The sequence below is a fragment of the Cavia porcellus genome, unplaced genomic scaffold (assembly GCF_034190915.1).
Source record: "Cavia porcellus strain 051 isolate PalLab524CR breed Dunkin Hartley unplaced genomic scaffold, mCavPor4.1 scaffold_24, whole genome shotgun sequence".
NCBI classification, from domain to species: domain Eukaryota; kingdom Metazoa; phylum Chordata; class Mammalia; order Rodentia; family Caviidae; genus Cavia; species Cavia porcellus.
In genome coordinates, this window is record NW_026947507.1 from 20,267,507 (window position 1) to 20,292,785 (window position 25,279).

A 25,279-nucleotide genomic window follows, 5' to 3' on the forward strand; every position below is an offset into this window, starting at 1 on the left:
GGGCATTTTTTTTCTTTTCAATCATAGCTTATATCCCATAAAGTTACCTACTAACATGAAAAGTAAACACTAACATGAAAAATAAACATAAGTATATATCCCTAAACATAACTGTTCCCTTCTATTTTTAAACAAATGTCATATAAATGAAATTATAAAGTAGTTTTGGGACTACAGGGAATTTCTTTCCCCAAGATAATGGTTGTGAAAGTCATACATGTAGAGTTGTGGTTTGTATCCATAACCAATAGGGTACCTAGGCATGGTGCATTGATGGCTTGGGTAAGCTGAAACCAGATGATGTCCACTCAGCTGCTGCAGCTGTTCAGCCTCAGTGCCAACAATGCAGAATTGACAATGAATATTGTTGTTTTACTTGGTGGGTGGAATTTAATTTCATTCTCATAGTTCTAGTCGATAATCCCCTTGATGAACTTTGTTATATTTTTTTGATACTGGAGCTCTGGCTCTGTTTTGTCTGACACTTGTAAACCTGCTGGAAAATTAAATTTGCTCCTTTATGAGTCCACAAACTGGCATCAAATCACAACTACAACTTGAACCATCTGGGTGATTCATGTAGCTTCCCATGGTAAGAGTCCATAGAAGAGAAAGAAATGAGACCAGGACAGGCTGCTGACTTATTCTATAAATACTACTACTTAGATTTATCACGTACTGAACATAGAAGCATAACCTCCATCATACACTGAGACAGGCAAGAGATTCTATATTTTTGATAAAGAGATTTCCACTTCCTCAGGCATGTAACTCTTGGCTGAAGCTGAGTTGTCTATCTTCTAGTAAGTGTCCTGGGGTGTGTCCCTGCTCACTTCTGATAGAATGGCTACATCAGACCATTGACACTCTCCTGGGGGTGTGTGTGGTGCTTCACCGCTGTTAACATTTTTTTCTGTTTATGATAGTGTTTTCCAAACTTGTCTTGGTCTTCTTTTGCTGCTATAAAGGAATAATACAGACTCGTAATTCAGACTGCCCAGAAATGTATTTCTTAAGTCCTGGATGCTAGAAAATCCAAGGTCAAGCCACTGGAAGTTTGGAGTTTGGTAAGAGCCCAATCTCTGCTTCCAAGAAGGTGTCATGGCTGCTGCCTTCTCAAGAGGATCTCTGTTCCTCATATAACACAAGAACTGAAAAGCCAAGAGAGAACTCACTACTAAAAATCCTTTTATTAAGGCTTTAAATCTACTGCTGAGGTTGGAGCCATCATAATCTAATCATCTCTTAAAAACTTCACCTCCCTATCCTATTATCAAATTAAATTTCTACTTAACTCTTAGAAGCTCAAGCATACAGGCCATAGCACAATATAATCATGGGACAGTTGTAGCACCTGGAACTAATATATGTCATCTGTTCATCTTTCTGGATGATTTTTAGGCTGACAATTGAATGTTTTTTAACACACCAGCTAAACTTTGTAAAATTCCTAATGCATAATCTTTTTCTGAACATATCACAATCTGGAAGACTTGCAGGTTTGTTTCTGTTGTTTGTTCTGTCTCTCATTCATATTGTGATGTCCTTTTCGTATGTTTATTTTTGAAATCAAAGCTAAACATATTTGAAAAATAGGTACAGAGACAATTTGAGACCTAGAATGTATTTTCCTCCAGAGAGCATTGTTTGTTTCTTTCTGTCATATGCTTATATGTACCAGTAATCTTGAGTCATCTTAACCCAGTTTCAGGGATTGCAGCTTTCTTGGCCACATGAATTGCAGTTATTGAAGAGCTAACTTATTGGGAGCTATTTACTCTAATGAATATCAGATATAATGTGTAGCATTTTATTTTGCCAGGGTCCCCAATCTTGGTAGGCCTTGTACTTTGACTTTTTTTTTTTTTTCTTTTTCCTTTTTATCGGTACCAGGGATTGAAATCATGACTGCCTGCTTACAAGGCAGGCGCTTATGCCACTGAGCTAAATCCCCAGCCCTGTACTTTGACTTTTATTTCCTCCTTTGCAAAGAAACTGAAGAATTATTTCTATCTCTTATCATCTATTCTTATAGGCAAATATTCCTAAGGCAAATGAGGTTCCAAACTCCATATTCTCTTCTCTAGATTTACTCTAGTCTTAGATTCTGGTTCTAATGATTTCTTTCTTCCTTCATAGTTTGATGATGCTACTAGAAAGTGGTTTTATACTTCATCTAGCAATTTTTCTTTTCTCCAATGGGAAATTTGTTCTGAATTAACTAACTTGCCATTATCAGAAGCCAGGGTAGATATATTTCTCATTGTAGTTCTTTGCCTTCACATTGGACTTCATCTCCTGGCTTCCAGCGCAGACTCTTCAGCCTTCCATCACAAAGCTCTTACTTCCCAATATGGACTTGCATGGGACACTGCAGTGAACTCCAGACCTTTGCCTGAATCCTTTGGTCTCCAGTGTGCAGACACCCTCTGCACACTTCCACATCTACGCTGTCAGTGGCGATAGTAAACCGATCTTGTAAAGTCTTACATATTTGTAGATCTTGTGTTTCATCTGTTTCTCCAGTAAACAATACAACTATGTTACTGTGAAGGTAGCAAATGTTCTCACCTTCCTAGAAAGTCACCTCATTCTCCATTTCAGTGAAACCTCCTGCCTCACTTCATGCCCATCCATGAGTCATTTAGATTTTTACTATCCCAAGATATTCATATAAAATATATAGTATGCACTATTTTGCTGTACATGTTCTTAAAACTCATCCATGTCTTAAAGAGATCAGTAGCATTCTTTTTATTGTTAAACTGTACTATACTATTAAAAATACCTTTAATCATTTCCTTGTGATGGAGATTTCAGTTGTTTCTGGTTTCAGTTTTTATGGTTATCTGTTAGGAGTATTCTCAGAATTGATCCTTTGAATTTTAACTTTTATAGGAAATGAGAGGACATTAATATTTAAATTTAAGGCATATCTGTGCTATTGGAGTTTCTTGCCCAAGCTACCCACCAAACTTTATTTTCCATCTTAGCCCTTGCTGGTAAGTTTTTCTTATTTTAAATTTAATTCATTTAACAAATTCTTATAACACATTTAGTATTGCTAGACACTAGTTTTAAACATTAACTTATTCTGAAACACATGTGATATTTATGATCAGTATTCACGTTTCAGAAGTGAAGAAACAGAGGTGCACAAATGCTAATTAAGTTTCTAGATCACAGAACAAGAGATAGGAGAGTTAAGACTTGCACCAAAATCTCTGGATCCAGAGCTAGTGCTGCCTCTCAGGAAGTGGTCATAGGTACACAGTGAATATCCATCCACAGCATGCTCTCAAATAACCTTAGAATACACAACTAGGCCCATTAAATGTGCTACAGATGCTTTTATTATACAACAAAGATGAGCAAATAATATGTGCTTGTTTGAGTGCAAGTTTGTTAAACTGAAGAGACTCACACAAATGAAAGATAAAGGAAATAATTTAAACACTTATGAACCCCGATCAATTCCTCATTAATGTTTGCTCCTTTATGCAGAGTGATCATTCATTTTCTCTGTACTTGAGTTGCAAAATCCATAAAAAAAATATATGATGGGATTAAGGGTGTCCTTATCTTGCCAGTAGTATCCTCTGTACTCTTTGAAGTCAATCTGCTGTAGGCACTTACAAGAATGCATGCATTTCATTTTATGGACCTCACTATCATGCATATTTGTCTTTGTCTTTGCAAAATATTTTAAAGCTCATGAAAACCTTTAGTGATATTACAGACTAAGGCCAGGTGAGGGAGCTCTCCCAAAAATACTGCGTAGAGTTTTACCAAACGGAGCCAGGAGACAGTTTCTATATAAAAGTGAAGAGAAAATGAAACTAGAGGAAAAATTGAGCTTGAAAGTTTTGTTCAAATACTGAGAAAGACAAAGAGAAAATATAAATGGTAAATTAATGCTGAGATTGGTCTTTATAAAAAGACCTTTGCTTGAATTTTTGTTGCTTTTCATTGTTTTTAAAAAGTGTAACAAATTGAAAAATTCAGAGAAAATCTGTGGCTAAATAAATCAGAATATTTTACTTTTTCCAGACTTGAGCTGAGTCAGCTGATATCAAGTTTAATATCATGAAAGCACAGACCTCAACCATCCTGATCACTATCATGTCCCCAGGGTCCAACAGTGCTTGATACACAGTAAGTGCTCACACACACGTGTGTGTGTGTGTGTGTGTGTGTGTGAGTGAGTGTATATATGAAGGAGTCATACATTGACCTGCAAAGCAAAAAGGGTGATTATTACTACCCGTACATTTCGAAGGGGTGGTAATTAAATTAGAGGGATTAAGAACCTTGCAGAAGCTCACACAGCTCTTAACAGGAGCATCTGGGAGTTCCACATGGCTTCTGTATGTGTTTTTCTGAAGAATTTGCTACAGCATCTTCTGCAGACATCGCTTGCATAGCCTGTGGTATGCACCATTATTGGGGACCTGGCCTAGATCCACAATCTCCCAAACAAGTGTATGGTGAAGGTGTAAATAAATGAGATAAGTGTTATGATTTTAGGGCTCCAGGAGGATCAAAACCCTTCTGTAGAGTTTAAGACTCTGAGAACTAAGACATAGAATGTCTCTGGGCAGCCCATGTTTATTATTATTATTATTATTTTCAAACAACACAGGAAACTGAACTGACCTTGTGAGTGGTTCAATGACTTTGCCGAGTAACAGATTATATTTAATTTAGGAGAACTATCTTATGTTAATTTTGAAGTATTGTAGGAGAAGATCTCCATGTTGCATTTCACTACAGGAGTGAAATGCTTGTAGCTAGTCTTTATTTAGTTAATTGGAGTTGGGGCCAAGTGTCTCGGCTGAGACCTTATGCTTACCCTTTGAAGCAATCCCTTTGTTCTTGGGTCAGCTGGGCCATGTCCCGGCCATGCCACAGCCCTGCACATGTGTTCAATTTCCAGTTTCAGTGGCTCCCAACACAACGTCATTTGCTAGATGCTCATCAGACTGAATGCCTTGGCTTTAGGGTAGACATATAGATTCCACTGTCTTCAATTCCCTGCTCTGCTACTTTGGTTAATTCATGAGCTGAATTAGGGTCACACTCATATATAACACAATGTACTTTGTCATCATTTTTATTGTCATTGACATTATCACATTTTTCATGTAAGATTTTGTAATCCCAGGACCTCAGTTTCTAAATTTGTTTATTATAGTCTTTCTTTCACTTGCTCTTGCCCTTTCTCTTATTTTATTTTCTTTCTTTCTTCCTTTCTCTCTCTCTCTCTCCCTCTCTGTTTCTCTCTCTCTCTCTCTCTCTCTCTCTCTCTCTCTCTCTCTCTCTCTCTCTCTCTCTCCCTCTCTCCCTCTCTCCTCTTTTTCCATCTCTTTTCCTTTCTTTTCTTCCTTTCTTCTTTCCTCCCTTGTTTCTATCTTTCTTTCCTTTGGTACTAGGGGTTGAACTCAGACCTTTGTATGAGCTACATCTTCACTGTTCACTGTTTTTTATTTTGAGTCAAGGTCTCCCCTAAGTTGCTATGTTGCACCAAATTGGTTTAAACTTGCTATCTTCTGCCTCAGGCTTCCAAAGTGTGGGAATTACAAGTGTTTTCCACAACACCAGTTTCAGAACCTTTGTTTCTTAAAGTGGGAGCTGTGGATGTCTGTCTCTGAGATAATCTTAATTTCTAAAACTCACAAATTTTCCATCTTCTTAAAGTAGCTAAAACTGTTGAATATCTTTGTCCTGGGACTTGGTTAAAGTACAAAATATTTTAAAAACATTTCTGATGCCAAGTTTCCTAGAAAGTTATAGCACTCCTTCATATCCTCAGGCAGAGTGTCGTTTGTTTTATATGTGACACTAGTTATGAATTCTAGTTACAGAAATGACCACATTTTCTGATGCCAGTGGGAAGTCTGATGGAGATCCTTTATATAAGGATACATATCAACAATGGGCAGTGAGTGCAATACCATTTATTACACAAATGAGTACATGAAGGATTCTAATCTAAAAAACTCGAATAGGAAGCAGTAGAAGTCATTACAATACAGCAAATATTTGATGAGCTCTGACCTTGTGGCAGTGAAGAACTTTATGTAGATTATTACATTTAAACCACACAACATGTAAGGTGGATATTTTTATTATGAGCATTTTTGTAGATGAAGAAATTGAAGCACAGGGAGCTTATCAATTCATTTAAAATTAGTTAACATTGGTAGAGGTAAGACTTGAACTGATTTCTTAGTACCCTGAGTAAGATACCTAATATTAGAGGAAAATCAGATATTTAATATCCTTTCTTTTTTATTTAAAGAGAAAAGAAAAAAAAAGTGAAAGGGTACAAGTTATACAGATTTACAGAAGAAAAAAATGAACAGTAGGAAATCACTAGTTAATGGATTACATATTGCCATCTTAAAAATAATTGTTCAAGTCACAAAATTAAAGCTTGTAGAGTGGACATTCCAACAATGATACTGCAAACAGTTCTGTTCAATGATCCAATAAAACTCTGTGATATCATTTTCTTATACACTTAAATATACATGCAGTTATATAGTTTAGAGCACTTTCTTTTCCTCTCTTTTGTACAATGACTATTACACATTTTGGGTTTCATTGCTCCCACGGTTCTTATTGCTTTTTTGGAAGAGAGTAAAACCAAATGAGACATAACAGGACAGAATCGGTCAAGTCAAAAGGGTGGACATAATAGATAATATAAAACCATAATACAAGGTGATCAACAATGGTTACCATAATGCCTCCCGCTATCTCTAATAGAATTGCCTATATCATTAGTTATAATACAATTGAACAAAATAGTAAAGAACAAAACCGACAAAACCAAAACATTGGAGACATTGTAGGTCTTCAAAAGTAGATAAAAGTCAATAAGAATGGGCGATAGTATAAGCAAAAACCTTTTAAAGACAAGGAGATTATACAGAAACCATTGTTCATTTTCCGTTAGTCAATTCTAAATACTCTGTAATGCTGTCATTCTCTTAAATGGTTTTACATTGTTTTGATATACTTAATGCTACAGTATATGAAGTTGTACTCAAGGACTTCAAGGAAAGAGTCAATATGGTAACTACTTTTAGGTCGGAATTATCTGGTGGTGAAACACTATTCTGCTTAAATGGTTATGTTTTGATCTGCGCTGTTTTGCTGTTATGCCCTCTTTTTTCTCAATCTCCACTCCATTATTTACTTTTTTATTTTTATCCGTTTAATTAAAAGGAAAAAAATAGCAGGATATAATATAGTAACCCACTTTGACTTTCTATTATCTCGATTTGAAGCCCTGTATTAATATCCTTTTTACATACTATTTTATCTTATTAAGCCTAACATTATAAAGGCAAAGCCAACTCATTTTCTGTTCTACAAATTGGTGGAAGAATGGGCTTTGTCTCCATCTCACCTAGATGTAGTGAGATAAAGGAGAAGCAAGTGATCCAGATTCTGAGTGCCCCAAATAGGAGACACATCGGGATTTATATTTCTGCCTGCAGATGTGAAGATAGTGAGAGGATACACTATGACTATTACCAAATTAATGCATGAATAATAACTTTTTTCTCTGGGCCAAGGACCAGCCAGGTTGGGTGGCCCACTGGAAAGCAGCCCTCACAGCCTCCATAGACATGCCTTGATACTTTTTTGCTAATTTTCTAAGCAACGGGAGGAGGTAGGAAGTGGGCTCTAAAGAACAGTACATAGTAAACTGTAGAAATCATTGGGAAAAGGTGAATATGCAATGACATCATAAAGAGTATTTGATTTGTAAGTGTAATCAGAATATGTTAAAATATTTTTTCTCAAAAATTTGTAATTGCAATTAAAAAAAAATAAATTCAAAAGAAAAACACACAATGTGGTACCCATGTTGTTAAAGAAACTATAATATTTGGATCTGGATAGGATCATTCACAGACCCCAAATTTACTAGCTAATTGGCCATGTTTCTGGGTAAATGATACATTTTTTTTTCATGGTAGCAATGATAACTATTAATTTCTAAAAGTGTTAAGAAATATTAAGCAGCCATGATAGGCGTGCTTGATATCTTTCACTTCTAACATGGTCTTATGCTTTATATCTGGAATGCATGGCATGGAAAAAGTTTCTCTTTGTATATGTAGTTAGTTAAAATGAAACGGCTGAAACCATTTCTTAAAAATCATGAGTGGAGACCCCTGGCTTTTGGCCACTGAAATACACTGTTTGGCTAAAGGCTAGTTGTAAGCTATCTATGGCTCAAACAGATTCCGGGAAGGAGTCATGGGGAGTGGTAAAGTGGAAAGACAGTGGTTACTCTGTGCCATGCGACTATTTCAGCATTAACATTTGAACAGTAACCTGAGAAGAGTTACAGTCAGAAACACCTGGGTAGGATAACAGTATTTCCACTTTAAGAACTATAATCTTATGCAAATTGCTTACCTTCTGTGGTCTGTTTTCTGCTAACCAGGAGAGATAATGATATAGTATTTCCTAATTCGTTATTAAGGACACTAGAAAATACAAATCTATCAGGTTTTTTTCTGTACTAGTGAGAAAAATCCTGCACTCAAATTGATTTTACTATTGATATCAAGATAAATAATTTATTAATTTATCTTAATGTCAAATTCATATTACCATCAAATCCAGCTGCTTCAGATACAACTAAATCCAGGTGTTCAAATGACAGTTCCATGATGCTGCCTTTCCAAATTTTGAAGGCCCTTTCCTTTGTCCTGGTCTAACTTCTAGATAAGCTATTTGCTGTTATCAATAGCTCCTAGAATCTTCAAGCTCAGGAAAGTATCTCTGCCTCCCTATGAAGAGTACCTTTCATAAATTCCATCAGAAATCCCAAAGATGTTTTGCACTGGCCTAGTTTAGGCAAGTATCTTTCACCATGGGAGGGAGATAAACGAATAAAGTTGGGCCAGGTATGAACCTTTAAAGAAATGTGGGGTTTGAAAAACTAAAAACCAAGCCAATACAACAAAATAAAATCAACAACTTCATTGTAATAAATAAAATGTCTAGAAAAGTGTCAGGCACAGATCAGGTATTTCACAAATTTATAATTAAAAATAGAACTAGGTTTTTAAGCCATCAAAAATACAAAGCCGCTAGCTTGTTACCAGTTTTCCTGGACCACACATAAAGAGACTACACCATTTACCCCTGGGAAATCTCTAGTCATGACAGATGACAACAGTGATGTTTGATATAACTGAATTTTTGAAATAGAGACTATTCTGCATTATAAGAGAATAAAACCAAACAAAATTAAACAATAAAGCCAATCAAAACAAAACAGTAAAAGCGATAGAGGACTTCAAAAGAAAATTATAGGAAATCAACAATGGCTGCCACAATATCTCTTGTTATCTTCAAAATAGCTGTGCATACCATCAGACACATTAAAATCAAACCAAATAAAACAGAAGGAAACCAATCAAAACAAAACAGTGAAAACAATATAGGATTCCAAAGTAAGATAATAGGAAATCAACAATGGCTACCATAGTGCCTCTTGTTATCTTTAAAATAACTGTCCATACCATCAGGCCTAATAAAATCAAACAGAACAGAATAAAACCAACCAAAGTAAAACACTGAAAGTGATACACAGAGAAAACCAATGATTTCTCCAAAGAAGGTGAATGTAGTCTAAGTTAATGACAGTTTTTTAAATACTTTTGTATGGCTTATCCTAATGCTAGAAGAAATTGTTCCATTATACTGGAAATATGAGTAGAGGCCAAACAGGCATTTATTCCCATCTGGTACAATCAAACAGAATAGCTCTCATCCAAATTATCCCCAGCAACAACATAAAGTGTAATTATGATGGTTGACATCCCTATAAGAATAAATACTTCCTCAAAAATTAAGGATATTTAATGAACCTGTGAGCCATAAGAACTTATAAGTGTTGTTGTTCATGAGAGACCATGTTGTTTATGACAGAAACATGATATCATTATGTGTGAGCACATCAGGAATTATGACAATGTGCTTTGTTTTACCTTTATGAAGTGTCTTTTTCCATGAGTGTGTAGCTTTTGGATAAGTAAAAGTAAATTAGAACCTACCAAATAGAGAGAAGGCTAAATTCAGTAACTTAATTTCCTTTAAGAACTTCAACTTGAAGAATAAGCATTTGTTTTTATTTAAAATTCCCATGAATAAATGTCTAACTCATTAGCATATTTTAAATATCGAAGGGTTTCATTTACCTTTATTTTTTCTCAAGAGCTGTCACAAAAACAAAACAAAACAAGAGGGTTATATATGGTGACTTAAGTGCAATAATAATTTGAATAATTTTCCTTTTTATTTGATTAGTTAATACTGATCTTCACATTTATGAGAAAATGATTTTTCTCAATTTGCTTTCACTGAGTATTAACAACTCTCAGTAACCCAATTGTAGTCCTAGGAAGATGTTTGTCCTATTGTTAGAAAAGTGTCCTTGTGGGGTTTTTTTTGGAGGGGATTATGTCAAGATTTTAAGAGACAATTAGCACCTTTATATTTCTATGAGAGAATAACATCATACGTATTTAAAGATAAGTGGTCATTTGAGTCGAGCCACCATATTTCACTTTTGTTAAGATTTAGCAACAAGAAAGCATTAATAACATGTAATTTTTTGGACATTCCAATCACATAAATTGAAATTTAGGGTCACTACTTTAAATAAGTCAAAAAGTACAGACTTAGAATTTCCAGTAATGAAGTTCTTTCTGTTATGAGAATTGAAAGGCTAATCTGGTCACATGTGAAAGGCATGATCGTATTCGAACTCTAAGTATCATGAAATTTAAGTCCCTCACATGCGCCCCCCAAAATGCCAACTTATGTAATATAATACCATGGGATACTAAAAGAGAAGGATAACAAGAGACATGAAAGGAGACAGAGAGAGATCCCAGAAGATGCCATCATAGCAATTTCTGCCATCCCTGTGTGATAGTTAAAGACAGCAGAAAGGCAACAAGAGGAGGAAACCACAGAGCCGTTCTTTGGACATTGCAATAAAGGTTCGTCCTCTTGATGCTGATGTCCTGGCTCCCATTCTGTTATCTTATTTAATAATGGGTTAAACATCACCAGTGAACTCTCTCTGTCCAGAATTCACATCCTCTACTTTTTTCTGATCCTTAAATTCTTAGTCATTTGACCTCACTTTAAACATGGTGCTTTTAATGTGCTGACTTTTGACTCCTTTATTCTGTTTCCTCTCTCTTGCTTCACTGCAGCCACTCACCAGTGCTTAACTCTGAATGGCATAAAACTGTTAGTTTCATCATGAAACAGTCCCCTTTCCCCTTATTCCCATGTGTGGAGCACTTGCAAGGTTACATTCCATTTAATCATGGTAGCATGCATACAGCCTACCCCACTAATTTAGGTACCTAATTAAATACAGTTAAGGTGATGCATTTTCTTTGTGTTAATCTGCGTCAGTGTTTCAGTCTCTACAGGCATGGATTGCACTTGGTAAACTGAAATATAAATATTTAAAAATAAAAGAATGTACTATTTGGGAGGCTGAGATACGAGGATCACAAGTACAAGGAAGCCTGAATAACTTAGACTGTCTCAGAAGGAAAGAAGGAAGGATTAAAAGTAACTTAAAAATCTATTATTTTTAAGTCAGAACTGTGTTCAAATTGTGCTGTTTCTCATAATTAACTTTTATATACCACTAAAGCATTCTGAACCCAACTTTTCTCATCTTTAAAAGTAAAGGACAGTACCACCCTAAAATGAAATAAAATGGCAAATGTATATATACAATATACAGATATAGTATACAGTGACACACAATAAGCGATTTCTTATTTTTAACAACTCTTACATCATCCATTCTTTCAATATATGTTGAGATCAATTTCTACATTTTGATTTGGTAGATTAAAACTGTTGAGTGTATTACATTAATCAAAATAAACCATCTGCCATATCCTTTCACTTTGGTGAATTTTAAGAGTGTTTATGTCAATAATTACTTATACTGGGGCCTGGGATATAGTTCAACAGTATAACACTTGCCTGGCAAAAACAAGGTCCTCGGTTTGATTCCTGGAACAAAAATTTTAAAAAATAAATAAAAAGGAATTAAAGAATAATTTCTTATATTACTAATAAAATATACTATTAAAATGCTATTTTTAAAGAAAAATGTTAATGACACGAAAATAGTATTCAGAACACTTCTCATGTTTCTTTTAAAAATTAAGAATTTTTCAAGATGTCATTTGAAATCATCTATAATCTTAAAAAATATACCAACTGATTTGTCTGTGACAGTTCATTTACTATGTGATATTTCATTTGGCCTTTATTATACTTGAGCAGTTGAAAGACTCACAGATGGTAAAATTTGCCAAGGGTATAAAGCCACAAATAAAGAAAAATAGAAAGAGGAATCAAAAACTTATAAAATTTGACACATTGATATAAAATTCTAAATATTGTGCATTATATTTTTTACTATAAAACTGAAGGATCTAAAGTTAATGAACAAATGACAACATCCCTAGTGAAATAGAAGTGTTCCTTAACTCAAAAGAATGCCTGTCCTGATCCGTAATGTGGAGATCATTATTTATAATAGCACTTACTGGTAAAGTTTTAAAAAGGAGTGAAACCTTAGACCGGCACTCAGCTGTGACTAAGGCGGGTTTATTTCTGATTCCGGAGCCTCGGAGTGGAAGTCATGCAGTGATTCAGAGCATTGTGATGGGCCAGCTGTCCGTGGTCAAAGCTCTCCTCTTGTGGTCAGCACCACCCTGCCAGAGGGGAGACTCGCAGGAGCCTCCGCGTCACGTATTCACGGACACACCTGACAGTTTCAGTGCAATGACAGAGGAATATGCATGTAATTTACCTTCACTGTTTTGAAGACAGTTTTCCCTGAGTACCAGAGCACATATGACTTGCCGTACTGGGTCCAGTTGATGCCTCTTCAGCTAGTATTCTGTATTATCTGTATGATAGTTATCCAATAGCTTATTTTTTACTTTCTATACTGTAAGAATCTAGTGGCAAGGGACTATTACATTCATCATTTCACCGTGTAGAAAAATGTTTGCTACAGAACAGCTACTTAAGAAGCATTCACTGGGTGAATGTACAGTATGGCATTATTAATCTATGATCCAGTGTAACCACTTGTAAGAAAAATAAGTTTGTGTCTAACAACAATGAAAACAACAAAGTTCACTAATCTGAGGAGTAGTCTTTAAGTCACAGACTATTTGCTGATATAGTTTGTGGTCTACAAATAGTACCATTGGAAAGCCTTGAATTGAAGAACTAAATTTTTCCTTCAATGTTGTGAATGGTATTTACATGACCCATGACAGCCCCATGCATAAAATCTTCAAATTGTTCTTCATAATTGCATACTTAAAGGGAAATAATAAGCATATTTGTATTTCAATATCTGGATCCTGACCTGCAGAACAGAGAGGTAGAGTGTTATTTTATATCTAGAATGGAAAATCAGGAGTCTTTCAAAACGTGACGCAGTTGCTTCCATGGAATATTGTCAGACCAATAGGAGATAGCAAAGAACTTTTATGGACAGTATAAATATTTTGAGCCATGGGCATCATTACCAGCTGATATTTTGTGTCCTCAGGACCAGCTGTTCAGGAGCATCCCGGACCAGAGCCAGGCACAGTTGAGACTGATCTAACTAAAGACTGCCGCAGGCTCTTCTGCAGCGATGTCGGTGTTAGAAGAAAGTCGACCGTTTGCTCAGCAATTATCCAATGTCTACTTCACGATACTTTCACTTTTTTGTTTTAAGCTTTTTGTGAAAATCAGTCTTGCCATCCTCAGTCATTTCTACATTGTGAAAGGCAACCGCAAGGAAGCAGCAAGGATAGCAGCTGAATTTTATGGAATATCCCAAGGACAAGGTATGTTCCTGAAATACTCTATCTGAATTCAGCTTGTCACTTGATCTGTGGAACAATAAAAACATCACATATTTTTTTCAAAGTGAATATTTTGTAGACTTCTATAAAGGAAAATACTTGTAATTCACTTCATTGCTTCATAAAACAGAAAATTGCTTTTCCTTGTAAAAATTTGGCTTAAAAATCAATGTATCATTGCAAATTAGATTAATGAAGATATACTGTATTTTTATTAATAAACATTTAAGTTATAAGGATTTTATTTGCCAAATCATGGTTTTAGAGGTTAGTTTTACAAGTAAGCGATTGTATTTCAATTGTCCTTTAACATGTACTAGCATTATATTATTGTAAATCAAATATTTAACTATACATAAAGTATTTTCATTAAAATAGAAGACAAAGATTTTATTACACATAATTTTGTAATCTGATTCTAAAAGCCCAGAAATGAAGATTTATGGCATGTGTTTCCTTAATGAGATTGTTAATGTTTACTCAGTTTGTGAAAAATCAATTATAAAGGGAAAAGAACACAAATTGGGGCTAGGGTTATAACTCAATGGCACAAGTGCTTGCCTGACAAGTACAAGGTCCTGAGTTCAATTCCAGGTACCAAAAAAAATCCAAAAACATTTATATATGTACCGTCAAGTGCATCTGCATCTCTAGAAGAAACTGAAGTATGAAGTAAAATGAAAACCAGTAATATTAATCATGGGCTTCAAAGTGTGTAATGCCATTTACATTTTATTGGACCAATACTCTATGTAGTAAAAATGATTCAGATGGTGGGGTTCAAAGGGTCATCTTAATTTCTGTGGTCTTTGAACTCCTTTTTTGTTGGAGATGAATCAAAGTGTGTGTGAACAGTTTGTGACCCAAATGCCTCTAAAGCAATTTACATTTCAGAATCAAAATGCAGTCTCGCACAATCGGAAAGTGGTGATTTTTTAAAAAGAGTACTCAGTAGAAAGCTTACCTTCTTAATATCTATTTTCGCATATTTTTCAATTTGTGACATTAATGTTAAAAACTAGGTTACTCTATTGATAAAATGAAAATCAAGAAGAAAATCTTTTTATCACATGTGAAGTAGATAAAATACTTTTTCATGAGGAAGATTGCTTTTGTGAAAAGTGAGGAATTCCTGTATTCACTCAAAGCAAGGACAGTTTAAATGCCAACATGAGATTCTGCCAATGAATATAAATATAAATATGAAAACTGGAGCAAATGGGCAATATCTAATCCTTTGCCACCACCCTTACTTCAAAACAGGGAGTTATTGTATTTAAATATAATATCTTTACTACTCTGTGATCCAACTAAATTTTTTTTTAAAAAATCATTCAATGAATGTAGAAAATCAGATTGGAAAGCAGGTAATAAGACCATAAGGCAGTAAAATTTATTCTCATAACATACTATAGCTCATTACTTCAGAGTTAGATCTTGTCTGTAGATTATGAAAACTGCTTTAGGTAAAACAGAGGAAGCATTTTTGGTGTTGACAAGGATTTTAGAGGATGCTACAGAAGCTCCTTTTTGTAAATATTTACAAATAAGAAGAGAGTCACGGGTACGGGTATGGCACCTCACTGGAGGCTTTGTAGTGTGTAAGAGACTTTGGGCTCCAAACCCAGCACCATGCCAAAACAAACTAACAACAAATAAATAAAACTCACAAAGACAGTCATTTCCTCTTTAGCATAATCTCATTGTACGTATGCAGGAAATTCATGGAAATATATGGAACAGCTGCCATGATCATGTGTACACTTAGCTTTCTATTTTAGGATATGATAGAACTGTAGGATTTTGTCCCAAGATGGAAGAAAAGAAGGAAATCAATACTCACTTATAGCAAATGTACTTTGTGGAACTGTAAAATGGGAACAAAGTTTTAACAATTTAGTTTTTTCCTGATATTAGGACTAAAATTCTCTGTCCTGATATCATCATTAATCTCTATACTTGAGAATGAATATACAACTATATATTTTTTCAATGTAACCATAATTAGAACCCAATTTTACAATAATAAAATATCTTACAAAAATTCTTAATCTCTTACTATTAAAAAATAATTCTTCCTTACTCAAGAAGTTATCATTTTTTGCCTCATACATTTTCTTTTTCCCTTCACTATAATTGAGTTATTTTATTTCTTTATTTATCTATAGACTGATTAATTGGGCTTAACTATCTTTGTATAACCCACCAGTTTCCTCCTTCCTTGGAAAGATTATCACCTTCATCCCACTTTAAATTAGGTTTTCATTCCTACTTTCAAGGCTTAGCTAGATTGTGTCCCAATTTTTTGGACATGGAGTTGCCAAATTCTATGAAATAAGAGATGATGTGTGTGTTTTCCCGTCTTTCACAATCCCAGAAGACCCTGTTGACAACATTCTGGATGCCCTCCCTAGGAGCAGCAGTGCTTTGATATGAAGTTTAACAAACACTTGGTTTTTCTTGATAGTAATGCATTGTATGAGCTAAACATAAGCTCGTTTTTAAAAGCACTTGCCAGTCAAGTTTAGACCAAAGTATTATACAACAGAATATCAAGAAGCTAAGTGGTAATTAAAATAGCTTAAATACTTCCTCCATGATACCTCTGTGATGCCAATGAATTTTACAAATCAGTCTTTCCATCTCTCAAGATGTATCCACCCTACCATCATACTGAAAGAACTGTTTATTTACTATGCTTTTCTATGTAACTGTCTCCTGTAGCATTAAATATCCTGATTGCAGTTTCTATGTTTGAGTTCAAACCTATTTTTAAAGTCAGCACTATACTTTAAGATTAAACTAACAAGAATTGAAATGTATTTTCAACTGTGATACTAAACATTTCAAACAGTGAGAACACATTTGAATGCATTCACATATTAAATGTGAATATTAATTCTGAAAAATCATTCCAAAGCCTTAGAAGAAGCCATGAACTACTAAAACCTAAAGGACAAAGGACACATTGAGGGACAACTTCTGTCTTCTGTAACGGACACTGCTTTCCAACATCTATACTGAACTCTAGAGAAGTTCAGCAGTTTTACCTTCAAATATTTAGAGTCAGTTCTATGCATCATAAGGTAATGGATATACAGGATATTAAAAAACCAAACTGTATGACTGTCATCCTTGAGCAATTTATATTCTAATTGAGAAACTGAGATGTCCACATATAATGACCACTTTCAGATATACTAAATGCCAAATGAATCTGAAAAATGAAAGGGTCAACTTCAGGTCTTGTTATAAGATGGGGACCTAGACTGATTTGGTGGTGATTTTGTGAAAAGAAGGAACAACACACACACACACACACACACACACACACACACACACACGGAAAAGATCAATGAATGAATCTGATTAACTACACAGGCCCATTCCTAGCCAAGGCCACTTCTGAGAGATGAACCCTTACTGCTTGCTGAATCGTGTGGGCCACCTGTCTCTACTGTGAAATAGTAAGGAAAATCAGAAAAGCATACAGCTAGAATCTGATTTCTAGACTTACTTTTGATTTATTTAATTTCCCTTTTTTCTTCCCTTTCTTTTATAAATAGCCAAGTAGACTTTGGCTCCTCAATTTAAAAAAAAATGTACTGGATTGCCCTCCAGGGTGTTTCAGTCCATCTGACCTTGTTTAGTACTTATTTTAAATTAATACAATTGCATCATGGTATTCGTCTTTATAGTTATTCTGAGCTCTTTGAGTTGTAATGCCTCTGATTTTGTTATAGTTTAACTGATATATCAGGTTCAAGACCCTAAAATGCCATGGATAAAATACAGGATTGTGAAAACTTCTCAAGATAATGAGTTCTTCTGAGACTGCCTGAGAAGTGATCTCATGGCATTCAATTTTTTGAGATATTTCTTTCATGGTTGAAATTTTGTGTGAAACAGACAATCATCTGAGGAAATGCTTTTGATTGTGTTTTTGTAAGTTCAATTTAAGGATTGCAAACAAACACACAATTATTACTTTTGTGTTTGTCATATCTACCCTTGACCCCTGGAAATAAAATATGCCAATGTAAGTCAAAATACAGAAGAATTTATCATTTTGGAGAATAGTGTGACCAGGCTAGGAAAAACACGTAGAATTTAATACAATCTCTTACTTTCCTCCATCAGTAAAGCCTATCCTCAATTTAAAACAAACTTGGAAAGAATTTAACTTTACAACATAATCCAGCAATGGTAACAGCAATCTTTAGTACACCATTGTATGTGATTTTTAGTACTTCTCTGTTGATTCTGCATAAGTTGTATTGGGACCATTTCTCAAAATTTCAGGAGGCAATAGAAGCCTCCACAGCCTCTTTAACATTCATTATACAAATGTATTAAAATATACTGAACACATTTTAAACTTACTTTCCATACTTAGGTGTAACAAGTCTATAGAAGAATAGCTAAAATCAACAGAACTCTTCTGTTAAGTAGCACAAAATAATCATGTTATACTCAAAATTGCCACCAAAATTTCTTTTTAAAAGAAGCTTGAGTTTGTTCAAGCTCTATTATTTTTAGAACTGCCAGAGCACTTTTTTGGGAAAAGATTATTGTATCTTGTGAATTAAAAATGAAACTTGGGAAACAAGTTCCATGTTTAGAAATAACTTTGTCAAATTTTAATGTGTTATTACCTTTATTCTTCTATATTTGAGGAATGCATAAATATTTTAAGTATTTCAGTTAGTGGTCGTTTCAGAGCGGTCATTTTTTCTAGAAATATCACATATTTTTGTTTCTCTCATTTGACTGCTTTGTCATATTATTTACAATACATAATGTTCATATATGTATTTTCAATCAAAGGTAGTGTGTTGCCTTTAAAGATAAAATGTACTAAAAAACCAGTTTCTTTCTTTAAATGGTGTGTAGTTTAGTGAAAGCCAGACAGATAACTAATGTTTGTTTGTTTTTTAAAAAGGAAAATTCTATTTTACAAGATTTAAGGAAGGTACTATGAAAGTATGAAGAGTATAGAGCTGAAATTAGTTCTTCCTAGGTTATATAATTTAAATAAAAGTTGTCCTCATAATATACATGCCTTTTCCCACAATTGTGCATGTATTCTTAATCATAATACTCAAAACACTTCCTAATTGCTTGTGTCTATTCCTTACTAATTAATTTCCAATTTTCCATCTGTTATTTCTAAGTTGTATATATCTTGCCTAAAGCTTTACATAAGGTGTAGTGTTTTATTATTAAAATAATTGATTTTCTGGAAACGTATAAGTATGTTCATTATTTATCTACTAAATTTTTGGAAAATATGATAAATATTCTTTCTTTCTTCTTTTTTTTTTTTTTTTTTGGTGGGTCCTGAGAATTGAACTCAGGACCCTGCACTTGTTAAGCAGGCATTGTGTCACTGAGCTATAACCCTAGCCACAAAATAATAAATATTTTGGTACCTATTTAATGTAAATTTTGTGTATTATGATAGATGACCTTGACTAGAATATAAAACCTCCAAGTTTTTATATAATAAGAACAGTAAAGGAATTAACACTGTCATAATAATATAATTTCTCATATTATCTCTTTTAGAAGACAATAAATTATTAAGATGACTTTTTTTATTCATTGACATACCTATACAGTTCTGTATTTAACTCAGAGTATAAATACTATTATATTCCTAGCATAGTGTTATATGATATATATATATACTAATAGTTGGGTATAATATATAATTTCTAGATGTAAAATATGTATGTTTATATATATATTTAATGCATATAGTTTATGATTCATTTTTTGATTAAAATGATGATAAGACATCGGTGAGGGAAGCCAAACTTTGCATATGTACAAGAACCCAACATCAGCAAGTAGATGATCATAAGATGTTAATGAAAAACAGCAAGTTTTGTAATTGCTGCTTTCGTAGAAGTCAAGAGGGAAGAGGTTGAGGTTAACTGAGCATAATAAGCACTTCATAGAAAAGGTAGAACTTGCAGTAGAAGTATAGAGGCAGAGCATATTTGGTTACATAGAAGTGGAAAAGAAACCAAAATGAATATAAAGAAAAAAAGGTAGAATGTGGAACTAACTAAAGCCTGGTTCATCTGAGTAAAAGTTGAAGCATAAATGTTAAAGATAAGATACACAACTGAGTGTGGTCAGAGTCAGTAGGGAAAATAAAGACATTTTCTCAAATCATATTCCCGAAAGTAGATGTTCTACTAAGAGTGTTCTAATGTCTTTTACTGAGTTCGGCTTATAAAAATCATTAACTCATGGTGGAAATAATTACCATCTGGAGTATTTTATAAAATCCTTGGCGTAACAATTTAATGTATCATTATGTGCATTTCATGAGTTGTATGTCAGAGAAGATGGAACACCTCCTGGACATCAGCTCAGGGATGTGCCAGCCCCGAGAGGCTCCGCAGATCACATGAACCACATTTCAGGGAAAGAAAAACTGTCATTGAAAACAAGTGCAGTATTTAAATCATCTCCTCTTCCAAAGCCGGCGGGGGTGGTGGAAGGAAGAAAGGAAAAGAAAGAGAAGGAAGGAAAGAAAAAGAGAAGAAATGGAGCAAGAGAGGGAGGAAGGACACTGGTTTGCTTGCTGCCTATTCAAAACTGTTGGCATTTCTTCTTTAGCAGCTGCATAGAGAACAATCATTCATTCTTTGCAGTTTTCTCAGCAAAGCTGCAGAACAGATGTAGACTTTTTTAGAATGAGATTACTTAAATAATACCAAGTCAGAGAGGGAGAGGTAAAAGGGCTGCATAAATTGATACATTGTTAGTGCTGAAAGAACTTTCCAGGGAATGAGTAAACAAGTTTACTTTGTGAAATGCAGGCTAAGGAAAAACATACTAGAATACTATTTTTTTCAGCCCTGAAAGCCCTATTAATTTCTATGGAGCAGGATTTTGAAAATCTCTCTTTTAAATAAATTTAAGAATTTGATGGAAGAGTGTTAGGGACTGAATGTCTTGGATAGTGAGAGGGGACAAAGTTCTCATCAGCACCTTTCATTTCTCTAAGTAAAGAAACTACTTTCTTATCTGCTTCAGTTGAGCTTTAAGACAAAGTTTCATCAAGGAAAGGCATAAAATAATGCTTAAAGCAGGACCGTCCCCAGTTGTTTCAGATATTGTCCCAAATATGTCCATCACTACAGAACCAAACCATCTATGATATGAGTCAGGATTGAACATCCTTTCTACATTCTTTCCTAGGGATTAGAGCAACAGTCAACATGTGGGGCCCGCCAGGAATGTGCCTAACTATGTGAAATGACACGAGGGCAGTCTTTCTCCACCAGGGCAACTAAAATTTCCATGTCACCATTACCTACTGAGTAAAATAGAAACTTTCAGAAATACACATACTCTTTCCAGAAGGCTTATCATCTTGCACTACGGGCAGAGTACAAACAAACTGAAATTTGACCCTGAAATGCCAATTGCATTCTTAAGTAGAAGCCCTGGCTCAGATAAATGAAAACTTACAATGATAAAATTAAAGTGAAGCCTTACCCATTGATAATCTGCTGTTTGTCCTCATAACTCTGCCAAGTTCTTTGTTACTGAAGCAAATCAAGCTAGGCTGACAAAGTTGTGGGCGGAAATGCCCTCCTTCTAAAGGAAGTTCAAACACTGTGACAGCAGTGAATTAACAGCCAAGAAACCATAAAGACTGTGAATCGAGTACTTAGTAGCAACCAAAGGCATCTCCAATGAACCACTGAGGGAACTTATGGGGCACTTGTGTTTTCCAAAGACTACCATATTCACCGGAGAAATGATTATGTCTATTGTCCATCAAGTCAAAGCAAAAACTAATTTTAGAATGAAATGACGAAACAAATATATTCCTAAATTTAGAAGCTCTTGTGTTGGTGACCCAGGATGACAAATTTAGAAAAGGAGAACTTGCCATCTCCTTTTGAGTTGAAATCCACAGAGTTACAGATACTATTGAGTCTGAGACAGAATACATTTTCATAGCAATTCTCCGACAGCTACAAGAAAGAAACTGAATGAAGATTTCCCTCTCTCTTTTCCTCCTCTCTTCATCAACTGTATAGTTATGGTAAAATTGCTCATTTTACAAAGTCTAGTGTAGGAGTGGTGTTTATGTTACTTACCATTACTGGAGGAAACTAGCCAAACAAGACTGGGAGGAGAAAACCTCTTGTAACATGAATATAAGTCCTAAAACAATACTTGTCTATCTGATGAATATGATATTCCAAGAATGTGAAAGAGAGGGAAATCTAATTAAGTTCCACATAGGATCCACTGGAATTAAAGATATTTCAAAAACTATGAATTTTAGTTACAAAAATTTTTATTATCATTTAAAGCCTAGTGCATACCCATAATTCCTGTGCACTAAAGCTGCAATAGGAGGATCCCAGGTTTAAGACAAGCCTGGGAAACTTTAACAATTCAATGAGACCCTGTCTCAAATAAAACATAAGTAAAAATAAAAAATTATTGGAAAAACAAAATATGTTTAAAAGTACATAAAAATGACCACAGATTTGTTCTATGGCATTATAATAAATGTTTTCATTTTATGTGTTTTAAATGATAAAATATTGAATAAAAGAAAAATTAGCTTATAATTGTCCTGACACTTATGAGGCATATGTGATTCTTGCCAATACTTGAATAGAGACTGAACTCTAATTGGATAAGTAAATCTTTCAAAACTGCTGTCATTTTTGAGAAGGAAATTATAGTGTATTGGACAAAATGCTATCTTCTGTTCCATAAAATAACTATCTTTGGTGTGTAGGAAAACAACGCTTTAGATATTGAATAAAGCTTGCAAATATTTGTAGAATGAATAAAAAGCATTAATAGGAGAAACTGGAAACTTAAATCACATTGCATATAGCTTAGAGGGTTACTCAGATGAATACTTTTAGCCATGTGATTTTAGGAGAGTTGCTTAACACCTGTAAGCCTCAGTTTCTTCATCAGTATTATTGCAAAATCTAGGCTGTTGTATGAAGATTGTGATGAATTTGCCACAGCGTACTACAAAATGGCAAACTGCTTGCTTTTTTTTATAGTCAGTCATAGAAATGACAGCTGAAGCTGCTTCACATCCATTATATCAGTGCCCCAGCCATTAATGCTATCTACCAGGCCATCCTTTAAAAAAGTCTCGTGTTAATTTATTTTATTTTCTCTGATTCCCTGTCAGAGGAAAGAGAAGACAAAGAACAATGACAACAGTAACTGTGAAGAGCTGAGTCAGCTAATTCAGGGATTTTGCTGTTTCCTTTCTGCAAGCTGGCCTTTCCAGAATGTGACCAAGAAAATCCGCCCCCCCCAAAAAAAAAAAAACAAAAACAAAACAAAAACACCATAGTTTTTCTTTAGATATATTTAACTAAAAGCTTTTTATTTCTTTTGAGAAAGAGGAAAGTAACTTGCCTTTTAGTAAACAAAATCTATCTGAAAACAAAAATACAGAATTATTTCATACAATTAAAAAAATCTTATTAAAGTCTGATCCACATTTTAAATTACTTGGGGTGCTATGTAAAGCTTTGCAAAGTGTCCTTCCAAGCTATACCTGCTGGGAGCAGTTGTCTGTTTATTGAGACTGCAAAGTCAATCTGAGGTGGGTATGCCTCTATTCAGAAAATGATTTTTAAAAGTTTAGCTTTCTCTCTTCCACACAAGACCATTAAACTATAGACCTTACAGTTGGGAAAATATGATAATCAAAGCAACAGGAAATTAAAACTGTTAGTTGAAGAAAACAAAACAGTAGCTTTTTCTTACAGATGTATGGACAAGTGCGAATCTCAAACTCAAGCCAAAAATGAAGCTTTGCATCTGAAAGCTTAACAGGAGTACAATAAACTTTCTCAAAATGGGAAGTCTGGTGGAGACTTCTCAACTTGAAAGGAGAATTTCTGAATAACAACAGTACATGACAGCCTCTAAAATTTTCAGGACATAGCTCAGTTTTTGCTTAAAAAATAATAGAGATGATACAGTAATGGCCATGTATTTTTTGACGTGGTAGAAATATAGTTGCATATGATAATAGAGTAGTTATGTTCTAACAGAATTGCTGCCTTTTAAAAACAGCTATATATTAGATGTTTTTAAAGCTGTGTTTATAGCTCAGGAAAATACCATATATTTATATTTTATAAATATATATAAACATATATGAGGATGTAAATACAGTTGCATTTTAGAAGTTGAATATTAAATATCTTTTAGTTAACTTGAGCTATATAAATTTATTAATTAAAGAAATCTCTTTGGAAATAAACTATTCATCTCTTATAACAAATTTTTCATGCATAACATTTTGTTAACCTGAGGTACTTTTATGTGTTGTGTTTCCAGTAAATATTATGTGGTTAATATTGTAACAGAGAGAAAAGTAAAAAATGAAAAAAAAGTAAGCATCTTCTGCACAGACTGAATTTGTTGTTTTTTTAAATTTCTGTAATTTGGGCCAGGGATTTAGCTCTGCGGCATAGCACAAGGTCGTGACTCAATTCCTGGTGCAAAAAAAAAAAAAAAAAAGACAAAAATAAATAAATTCCTGTAATTTGACTCTTAACATTTCCTGTTTCCAGGTTATGACTTGATGTACCCTACTTCACACATTCTGTTGATAACACTGATATCAGTCTTTTGACCCAGAGATGTAGAAATGAGACTGGGCCAAATATTGCAAACACACACACTCTTGTCTAGACAGTGCTTTTTTGGGGAAGAGAGGAAGAAGCCTTGGGGAAGGTGCAGCTTTTGCTGAAGGGAGTCAACAATTGATCCAGAGAATGATCAAGCTACTGCTTATAGGATAAATATAGCAGTAGATTTCCATTGATTTTCTGGGGTGGGCAAAGTTCTGGTTACTGTCATTGATCAGGGGCATAGTTTCAAAAGAAAGATGTTTCCTCCTGTGATGGACTTGGACTACTGGGAATTCAAAGTTAACTCACCCTAAAGGCCATTGAATTTTTTTACATTTGGCATCATCATACTATGCAGTGCATCTCAATTTCATAATTGGTGGACTAACTAAGGTGGTCAGTTTTACTCAGTAACTGCTGAATTACTCTGATAGTGCGTAGACGTACACATCATCTTGGCCTTATATTATTACTGAGGGAATCTCAGTGCTTGAGCTACTGAAAAAGCACAAGTCTAGGATAGAAGAAACATACCAGCTCCAATAGGCAATTGGCCAAATTCCTTTCATCTTCATGAAATTAGTGGTAACTCCTTAATCCAAACAAACAAATCCTGCTGTATTTTTTCTTAACTGGAATCAGTTCATGATTCATAAAATATTCATATAT

At 34.3% G+C, this 25,279-nt stretch overlaps 1 protein-coding gene and 1 long non-coding RNA gene across 4 annotated transcripts in view; one reads left to right on the top strand and one right to left on the bottom strand.

Moving 5' to 3' along the window:
• The window catches only part of LOC134472676 (uncharacterized), a 30,410-nt gene extending 8,699 nt beyond the window's left edge, over positions 1-21,711 (bottom strand). The window contains exon 1 of the long non-coding RNA XR_010042592.1: positions 21,468-21,711. This is a non-coding gene — a long non-coding RNA (uncharacterized LOC134472676). The remainder of the gene's footprint in view (positions 1-21,467) is intronic.
• Positions 1-25,279, top strand: part of Asb5 (ankyrin repeat and SOCS box containing 5) — a 62,490-nt gene that overhangs the window by 11,843 nt on the left and 25,368 nt on the right. Inside the window, exons 1-3 of one of the 3 annotated variants that reach the window (XM_003469121.5) lie at positions 2,893-3,002; positions 4,051-4,155; positions 13,649-13,931. In XM_003469121.5, coding sequence (XP_003469169.1) covers positions 13,736-13,931 — 196 coding nt within the window. In that variant the 5' untranslated portion in view covers positions 2,893-3,002; positions 4,051-4,155; positions 13,649-13,735. Of the gene's footprint in view, positions 1-2,892; positions 3,003-4,050; positions 4,156-13,648; positions 13,932-25,279 lie in introns of those variants that run through there. The other 2 variants (XM_063234720.1, XM_063234721.1) reach the window with 2 other exon arrangements.